The sequence below is a fragment of the Drosophila subpulchrella genome, unplaced genomic scaffold, assembly GCF_014743375.2.
Source record: "Drosophila subpulchrella strain 33 F10 #4 breed RU33 unplaced genomic scaffold, RU_Dsub_v1.1 Primary Assembly Seq426, whole genome shotgun sequence".
Lineage (NCBI taxonomy): Eukaryota > Metazoa > Arthropoda > Insecta > Diptera > Drosophilidae > Drosophila > Drosophila subpulchrella.
The window spans coordinates 538,900-548,961 of NW_023665642.1; the positions used below are offsets into that span (position 1 = coordinate 538,900).

The following is a 10,062-nucleotide window of genomic DNA, read 5'->3' on the forward strand; positions in this document are numbered from 1 at the left end:
GAGCGTTGACAACCTACAAAAGGAGGCAAACAGGAGAGAATCAAGCCAAGACAGGAAAACAACAGCGCTGATCTCGAGACCCAATCAATCAGACTATGCAAGGATCGCTAAACAGGTCCGCGAATGGTCGTTCAGGTTCGACGGGGCGGAAAAACCGTTCGAGTTCCTGGAGCAGGTGGAATGGTCCGCCAACACATACGGCTTGGAGTTAGACATGATTCCCCGAGCGATGCCTGAATTACTGAAGGGAAGGGCGTTGAAGTGGTTCATCGCCAACAACAAACAATGGAAAACCTGGGCGGAGTTCATAGATAGTTTCCACACATACTTTCTACCGAGAGACTTCTTCACCAGGCTGGCGGATCAGGTCAGGCAACGGAAGCAGGGCTTCAGCGAGTCGTTCAAAGACTACATGATCGACATGCAGACGATGGTGAGGCCACTTAATTACTCCACTATAGAGACCCTAAGAATCATCAAGGAGAACTGCACCCCCAGTCTAAGGATCTTCCTAAGGGCATATAAAGTGTCGGACCTGGACACGCTGATGATATTAGCTGACGAGTATGAAGAACTCGAAAAGGAGCGGGAAGCGTTCGCGCAAGAAAACAAATTCTCGAAGAACAAGTCGTCATCGCCAGCGCAGGTAACATGCAGAAGATGCGAAGAGACAGGAATCCAGGAGACGCGGGGAAACGACCAATGGTCGCCACCTAACCGAGTACCACGGCAGCAGGCAACAGGAGCACCACGCGGAGGCCAATGGACACCACCACAACAGCAACAGATGCAACCAGCAAACAATGTTTGGAGGCCACCAAGTACAACACAAAGGCCTCGTGAAACGACACACATCACAGACCCCCAGGAGGCCTGCCGAAAGTGCGGCGGTCATGGACACTGGGCGCGGGGATGTCGGCACCAACGCCTGTTGTTCTGCTGGGTGTGCGGGAGAGTAGGCGTCAGGAGCGTTGAATGCTGCCAGCAGGCGGGAAATGCCCAGCGATCTCAGCCGCAGAGAGGCGAGCGGGGGTCGCAAGATGCTACCTCTCCAAACTAACGGGAAAGCTGATCGAGGAGGAGCAGCAGTTGTCCGCAGCGGTGACGATTGGTGGGGGCACATACAAGGCCACAATCGACACCGGGGCAACAGCAAGCTTTATAAGCAAGGAGCTGGCGGACGACCTGGCTGCCCTCGGAAAGATTACGAGGATACGACGGCAAGTTAGGTTGGCAGACGGAAGATGTGGCGGAATCGATGAGCAGCTGGAGGTGGAAATTGCGTTCGGGAACAAGCGACTGAGCATGAGCCTGCTGATACTACCAGGAGTAGTGGATTCATTGGTGTTGGGATGGAATTTTCTAACACAAGTCGGTACCGAAATTAAGTGCGCTGGACACGAAGTGATAATACCGGCCAGGAATCGTCACAAGGGATGGCTCGAGGAAAAGTTGTCGGTGGCAGTCGTACAACGGGCAAGCGAAGATGACGACACGACGAAATTCCTGGAGGCAGAGCTATCGACTTTCAGCAGCATGAAGGGAACATCAAACATGGCAGAGCATCAGATCACGATGAAAGACGACAAACCAATAAAGCAACGATACTATCCCAAGAATCCGAAAGTTCAAGGGGAGATCAATGCGAAGGTGGACGAGCTTCTCCAAATGGGATACATAGAACACTCAACAAGCCCATACAGTTCTCCCATCGTGATGGTTAGAAAAAAGACGGGCAAATGGAGACTGTGCGTCGACTTTAGGCAAATAAACGCCAAATCTGTAAAGGATGCCTACCCGATGCCCCGAATAAATTATATTCTCGACCAACTGAGGGAAGCACGGTACATCAGCAGCTTGGACCTAAAGGATGGGTACTGGCAAATCCCACTGAAAGCGGACAGCAGGCAGTATACTGCATTTACAGTGCCGGGGAAAGGGTTATTCCAATGGAAAGTAATGCCATTCGGACTTCATTCGTCGTCTGCGACTTTTCAACGGGTGCTAGACCGGGTGATCGGCCCAGAAATGTCGCCGCACGCATTTGCTTACCAGGACGACATCATAGTGATCGGGCGCTCGCTGGAAGAACATAAGGCCAACCTAAAGGAAGTTTTCCGACGACTAAAGGAGGCAAATCTGAGATTAAACCCGGAGAAGTGTCAATTTTTCAAGAAAGAGCTGTTATATCTCGGTCATCGAGTGACTAGCGAAGGAATAGGCACGGATCCGGAAAAGGTAGCAGCCATCGCCGAACTAGAACCACCATCGACAGTAAAAGAGCTCCGACAGTACCTGGGTGTAGCATCATGGTACCGCCGGTTTGTACCTGACTTCGCAAAAATAGTCAAACCTCTCAACGATCTGCTACGCAAGGGAAATAAATGGGTGTGGACACAGGAACATCAGACGGCGTTCGAAGAGGTGAAGGCAAGACTCGTCGCAGACCCCGTACTGGCATGCCCGGACTTCGACAAACCATTCATCTTGCAAACTGACGCAAGCGACTACGGCATCGGGGCAATCTTGACCCAGGAAACGGAACGAGGCGAAAAGGTAATCTCTTACTCAAGCCGAACGCTCAACGGCGCTGAGAAGAATTACTCAACAACCGAGAAGGAGTGCTTGGCAATCGTCTGGGCAATCCGAAAGCTCAAGCCGTATCTGGAAGGTTACCACTTTAAAGTAGTAACCGACCACATGGCACTGAAGTGGCTCAACAGCATAGAGAGCCCTTCAGGGAGGATCGCCAGATGGGCCCTGGAGTTGCAGCAGTACGACTTCGAAATAGCGTACAGGAAAGGGCAACTCAACGTGGTGGCAGACGCTTTGTCAAGGCAGCCACTGCCGGAAACGCTTCGAGGGATCAAGGAGACGTCGGCGGCGGAAGCTTCTGCAGCATGCAGCTGGATTCTGGAAATGCGCGAAAAGATAAGGACCCAGCCGCAAAAGTATCCAGACTACGTGATGGAGGGTAACACCCTGTACAGGAATATACCTCATAGAGCGGGCAGCGAAGATGTTGCAACATGGAAGATGTGCGTCCCGAAAGCTCTACGGGAAACGGTGCTGAAGGAGAACCACGACTCACCGGCGGCTGGCCATGTAGGAAGCCGAAAGACAATAGCACGTCTGGCAGCCCGGTACTACTGGCCAGGAATGCACAGAGACGCCCGAGCCCACGTGCGAGTATGCGAGACATGCATGAGGTTCAAGCCGAATCAGATGCAAATGGCTGGGAAAATGCTTACGCAGGTGCCAGAGGAACCATGGGCTACGGTATGTGCGGACTTCGTCGGACCCCTGCCGCGTTCGAAACACGGCAACCAAATGCTGCTGGTATTGATAGACAGGTTCTCCAAGTGGACTGAGTTGGTGCCGCTGCGAAGCGCGACGGCCGAATCCCTAAAGAAAGCTTTTAAAGAACGCATAATCGCGAGGTATGGGGTCCCCAAAATAGTCATAACGGACAACGGAGTCCAGTTTACCAGCAAAACCTTCAAGAGTTTCCTGGCCGAAATGGGAGCCAGGCAACAGTTCACAGCTCCATACACCCCACAGGAGAACCCGACTGAGAGAGCCAATAGGACGGTGAAAACAATGATTGCGCAGTTCGCAGGGCAGAACCAAAGAGACTGGGACGAAAAATGGCCAGAAATCATGCTGGCAGTAAACACGAGCGTTTCAGAATCCACAGGTTACACACCGTCGTTCATTACCCAAGGCAGAGAACCAAGACTACCGAGCGCCCTATACGACAGAGAAACCGTAGGGACCGGACGACCGACAGAGACCCCGGAAGAGAATGCTAACAAACTCAGGGAAATCTTCGAGATTGTAAGGCGGAACCTGGAGAAAGCATCCCAGGACCAGGCTAGGCATTATAACCTAAGGAGGAGGCAATGGACGCCAAAGGTGGGTGACGTCGTGTGGGCCAAGGAACACCATTTATCAAAAGCGGCCGAGGGGTTCGCAGCAAAATTGGCCCCAAGATACGACGGACCTTACCAAGTCATAGGTTTTGCGTCACCAGTAATCTGCAAAATAAGACACATAAACACAAAGAAAGAGCGGACCATCCACGTAAGCGAGCTGAAACAGCAACAAACGGAAAACACAGGCGAGCGGCTACAGCAAGCAGACACAGCAGATGCAAAACAACATTAAAGGATGCCCAAAGGATACTACAAAGGGTGTCCAAGGATACCTCCAAGGATGCCCAAAGGATACTACGAAGGGGGTCCAAGGATACCTCCAAGGATGACCAAAGGACACTACGAAAGGATCCCAAGGATACCCCCAAGGATGCCCAAAGGATACTACGAAGGGTGTCCAAGGATACCTCCAAGGATGCCCAAAGGATACTACGAAGGGTGTCCAAGGATACCTCCAAGGATGACCAAAGGACACTACGAAAGGATCCCAAGGATACCTCCAAGGGTGCCCAAAGGATATTACGAAAGGAGTCCAAGGATACCCCCAAGGATGCCCAAAGGATACTACGAAGGGTGTCCAAGGATACCTCCAAGGATGACCAAAGGACACTACGAAAGGATCCCAAGGATACCTCCAAGGGTGCCCAAAGGATACTACGAGAGGAGTACAAGGATACCAAGGATACCTTCAAGGATGAACAAAGGGTATTACGAAAGGATTCCAAGGATACCTCCAAGGATTCCCAAAGGGTACTACGGAAAGAGTCCAAGGATAACTGCAAGGATTCCCAAAGGATACTACGAACAAATTCCAAGGATACCTCCAAGGATACTACAGGTCATCTACAAAGGCTCAATGAAACACGTAAAGGACATCAGGAGAACGTTAAGAACACAAAGGGGGCGAACCAGAGCGTCTAAGGTCTCGATTGGGACTGATCGGAGGAAAAGAAAAAACACGCATCTAAAGTCCGCCGAAGGAAGAGGGAAGACGGCACAGAGCAGAGAGCTGTACCGTAGATCTGGGTAGTAAGAAGGAGAGGCCGATGGAAATAGCGGGATCGAGCAAAGAGGAAGGCTCGGAACCGAGGGGTATTTAAAGGGAGCCCAGGCTCCAGCTGCACAATCAAAAATCAACAAGCATCATGAGCACACGGGTGACAAGAAGCGAAGCGCGCAGGATGATGGAGGCCCACCAGCCGTCCGGAGGATCCAGCCCGGGGCAAGGATGGTCGGCAGCCCGGCCTACCCGAACCTCGCGGCGGATCTCCGGGCGGGGCGTCCCCGATCCGGTGATCAGCTCCGACAGCGACGTCGAGTTGGTGGAGGATCCGCGGGTGGAGCAACGGCGATGGCGGCTTCGCAAGGCGTTCAACCGGGCCGACGGACGCATACCGACTGGCGCGGCGCAGGTGGAGTGGGCCAGTGGAGAACCGCCCCAGGACCAGACGGCTCCCGTTAGCCATGCCGAGGCCGTGGTAGCGGCTACGTGGGAGTTCCGGCGCAAGTGCGAGGCGCGAGGGCGAAACGAGGAGCGGCGGTTGAAGGAGATGGAGGAGTCGCCGGAGTGGCAGGCCCAACTACGGGTGGCCGAGGAGGAGGAGACGCAGCTGTGGGAAAACCCGGGGTACCCACCTACGCCTAGGTATGCGCCCGAACCCGGCACCCCGCCGCAAGAAGTGGCAGACGATTGGGCACCCTCGCCTCCGCGGTGGCTGCCCGAAATCCCGCCCACACCGCGATACGAGGGGTCACCACGGTGGACGCCCGCACGACCGCCCACGCCGAGGCACGAGCAGCAGCAGCCACCGCAGCAGCAGCAGCCACCGCAGCAGCAGCAGCCACCGCAGCAGCAGCCACCGCAGCAGCAGCCACCGCAGCAGCAGCAGCCACCGCAGCAGCAGCCACCACCGCAGCAGCAGCAGCCACCGCAGCAGCAGTCACCACCGCAGCAGCAGCCATCGCAGCAGCAGCAGCCACCGCAGCAGCAGCCACCGCAGCAGCAGCCACCACCGCAGCAGCAGCCACCACCGCAGCAGCAGCCACCACCGCAGCAGCAACACATCCGGACAGACATCCCGGCGGCCCACGTGAGCCACAGCACCCGGACGTTCGTGGCCGAAGGGGTGAGGTGGCGCCAGCAGACGGTCGTCTGGACCTGGCCGGAGGGGCCCGCGGAGGAGACGGCGGCGACAGAAGAACCCCGGATCTGGGAAGAGTGTGGTCCACGGGTGAGCCCGCTGGACCCCAGGACCCGTGGCAGACCGGAGCAATGGGCACCACCGACGCCGAGCACCGGACCGACGACGCCAACGCCTACCGGGAGCGCAATATCCGCGGAGCCTCTGGAGCGAGGACCCTGGGTGTGGCCTGAGCCCGTGGAAAACGGCCGTCCTCCGCTCAAGCGGCAGCACTCGGCGCCCGAGGTGTCCGAGGTGGTGACCCGGCCGAAGTTGTCGCGGACGGTGTCGGCGCCGGAGGGCCAGCGATGGCGAGAGATCGCGGAGCCGGAGTGGCCCGAAGGGATCGCGGAGGCACCGGTGGTGCAGGAGGCTCGCATCCTGGGCGGCAGGCGCAGCGTGCGCGTGTGGAGAGAGGGGCGCGCGTTCCGCGTCCGGTTGGGGCTGGCGGGCACGAGAGTGTTCGAGGAGCAAAAATAAAAAAAATTTAAATAAACCGAAAAAAAACAGAGTTTAAAAAAAAAAAAAAAAGAAAAGAAAAACCGACATGGAACGGGAAACGCGGCTGAAACAGGGGCCAGAAGTAAGGGGCATACATGGCAGCTTCAGCGTCCTGAAATCAATATTGGGTTAATACAGGAAGCAGCCAAGCGACACCAAAATACTTACCTGCAGCGAAGCAAATGCGAAGTCCTCTCCGCACCAGCGTTCGAGTGTTGCCAGCGAAAGCCAGGCCCAGCCGGCTGAGGACGATTGAAGGGCGAGAGAGAGAGACGAGAGGCGAGAGAGGTCGTGTGGAGAGAGAAAGGATGAAATAGAAAGGAGTGAGGAAATGCGAAAACTTACCTAGAAAGTTGCAAAATCACCATGAGCCAGGGAAGGGGGCGCCTCGATAGGCGATCGATTGGCACTAGATGAAAGTGCGATCGATGGGTACACGTCAAATGGTAATATCGGCCAAAGGTGGAAGTATCGCAACGAGCAGGTGGCAACGCCGCACCGTCGATATCGATATCGCACATCGATCACACACGAATGGTGTGACCAGGCGGAGGAAGCAAATGAAAGGAGTAGAACGCAGCGATGAGCAGCGAGCTGGGGATCGATAGCACACGAGTATCGATGTCCCAGTGGAGTCAGGAAAGATATCGGCGCGGGAGATTCAAATTGCAACGAGGAGGATGACCAGCGCTGTAGAAACTAAACGGAGTTAAAAGCGTCGTGGGAGCATCGAGGGAGCAACGAGGGAGCGCCGCGGGAATCACAAGGACTCGAAGGCTAGGATAAACAAGAAAACGCCGGAGAGTAGGAACAAGTTTAAAATGTTTCCCGAAGTAAGGGGGGAATGTGAGGAGTTGAATAACTCCCCACAAATAGAAACAGCAGCAGATGGCCGGCCGCTTGCCAGATACGCGGCGAATTCGCGTAGTAACGGCGCGGCGAGGAGAGCGAGAGAGGTTGGAGACCAACGAAGGAGAGCGAGAGAGTTTGGAGACCAATGAAGGAGAGCGAGAGAGTTTGGAGACCGAGGATGGAGATCGAGAGAGAGTGGAGACTTCGCGGGCAAGGCAAGAGTGCCGTGTGCAAAAGCGGGTAACGGGACTCCATCGGACTTTGGACTCTCCCGTGAACTTTGGACCGGGAGAGGAAGTGCCACATCTCGGCGGTGGAGCGGCACACAGGCGTGCCACAAGCATCACGAGAATCAGCGGGATGGCAGCAGTGGGCGGAGCATCGATTGGAAGCGGTACGGGAACGACAAGTGGGTCATCCAGGAGGCACGGACTTTGGACCCAGAGTGGAGAGATCCAGCGGGCCGTGCGCAAAAGGGAAATAACGGTTCCCGGAGGCCCTATATAAGGCCGTAGAGCGCTGGCAGCTGGATCAGTCGATCACAAGGAGTCAAACCGTCAAGATCAGTCAGATACCAAAGTGAACAATCAAACAACCCGATAATCTACAAGGGAGCAACAGCAAGTCGAGTCGCCAGGGAAACAACGCCGTGGGAGCCTACAAGGAGCAAGATTGCTACGTCGAGACGTTCGGGATTGGGATACCAGGAATCTCCGAATTGAGACGCAGGTAGCTGAGATCCAGAGGGCGTCACACGGCTAGGTCAGGGCGGTCGTTTAACTTTATCCACAAAGTCCTGGCGTTACGCCTGGAGAGAGTATAACCAGCCAGAAGGGAGAGCGGTCGATCAGTAAGGTCTCGAGTGGAATTGTCCAGGAGAGCCCTACGGATTCGACTTGCGAGGTCCCGGAGCGGCGTGCCCGAATCACGAATATAACAAGCCAGAAGGGAGAGCGGTCGATCGGTACGGTCTCGAGTGGAATTGTCCAGGAGAGCCCTACAGATTCGACTTGCGAGGTCCCGGAGCGGCGTGCCCGAACCCCGAGTACCAAAAGCCACGCGGAAACGTCCAGGACCAAAAGCAAAAGGGTGAGGCTAGGGTGGAACGTTCGTTTACACTAGGCGTGGAAGCGAAGTAAAGCGCGAGGCAGCTTCCTGGCGTTACCGCCTTGACTGTCCGCGCGGGCTGAGCAGAAACCCCAGTGGGACCATCCGGGACAGAGCAAGGGACAGGCGGCGGTGTGTCGAAAGGAGCGATCCTGGAGAGCGCAGCTTCTGTTCACCCTAGTCTGAGAACGGTGACGCTTCCCTAAGCCCGTACGGCTGACCCCCTCGCGAGTCCGAGTCGTTACCAGCAGTCACCAAGTCACGCGTGCGAAGCGATCAGCGAGCGAGCGTCTTCAGGGAGCAGCGAGCGTCTTCAGGGAGCTGCGAGTATCTTCAGGGAGCTGCGAGTATCTTCAGAGAGCTACAGGACTGGAGCACCGAGTCTTCAAAGGCGAGAGGTCGTCAAGTCAATCAGGACCATCGGACGTACCGAGGGTCACAAGCAACGAGTCAAGGCCAACCAAGCGACTAAGACACTTGTAATAATATACCCACAATAAACCCAATACGAACCCGTGAATTCTGTGCTTTCTCACTGAGCTACTGGGCGGTCACGTTAATATAAATTTGGTGGGACGAACACACAATATACTGAGCTAGCCGCACGAATCTCGTAGCGAGCAGACCATAAAAATCAGTTCGTTACAATCGATACTCGTGGGTTATCGATCCCCCAGCTCGCTACTCATTGCTGCGTTCCACTCCTTTTATGGCTTCCTCCGCCTGGTCACACCATTTGTGCGTGATCGATGTTCATTCGCATATCTATATCGACGGTGCGGCGTTGCCACCTGCTCGTTGCGATATTTCCACCTTTGGCCGATATTACCATTTGACGTGTATCCATCGATCGCACTTTCATCTAGTGCCAATCGTCGCCCTTCCCTGGCTCATGGTGATTTTGCAACTTTCTAGGTAAGTTTTCGCATTTCCTCACTCCTTTCTATTTCATCCTTTCTCGCTCCACACGACCTCTCTCGCCTTTCGTCTCTCTCTCTCGCCCTTCAATCGACCTCAGCCGGCTGAGCATGGCTTCACGCTGGCAACACTCGAGAGCTGGTGCGGAGAGGACTTCGCATTTGCTTCGCTGCAGGTGAGTATTTTGGTGTCGTTTGGCTGCTTCCTGTATTAACCCAGTATGAATTTCAGGATGCTGGAGCTGCCATGTATGCCCCTTACTTCTGGCCCCTGTTTCAGCCGCGTTTCCCGTTTTATGCCGGTTTTCAAACTCCGTTTTGTTCATTTTATTCAAATTTTATTTCGGCCGCTCCTCGAACACTCTCGTGCCCGCCAGCCCCAACCGGACGCGGAACGCGCGCCCCTCTCTCCATACGCGCTCGCTGCGCCTGCCGCCCAGGATGCGAGCCTCCTCTACCACCGGTGCCTCCGCGATCCCTTCGGGCCACTCATGCTCCGCGATCTCTCGCCATCGCTGGCCCTCCGGTGCCGACACCGTCCGCGACAATTTCGGCCGTGCCACCGTGGCT

General features: G+C 55.4%; 1 protein-coding gene across 1 annotated transcript; it reads left to right on the forward strand.

Annotated features, from left to right (window-relative positions):
• The first annotated feature begins 5,080 nt into the window (after positions 1-5,080).
• On the forward strand, positions 5,081-6,595 carry LOC119562354 (extensin-like). The gene is made up of 2 exons (XM_037875518.1): positions 5,081-5,694; positions 6,037-6,595. The coding sequence occupies exons 1-2, from the start codon at positions 5,081-5,083 to the stop codon at positions 6,593-6,595; spliced, it is 1,173 nt and encodes a 390-aa protein (XP_037731446.1).
• Positions 6,596-10,062: the final 3,467 nt, after the last annotated feature.

Excerpts from the sequence above, each read along its gene's own strand:
- LOC119562354 (XM_037875518.1), top strand. The coding sequence starts at position 5,081 with ATGAGCACACGGGTGACAAGAAGCGAAGCGCGCAGGATGATGGAGGCC. Across the intron at positions 5,695-6,036 it reads CGATACGAGGGGTCACCACG|CACCCGGACGTTCGTGGCCG; the intron begins GTGGACGCCCGC and ends CGTGAGCCACAG.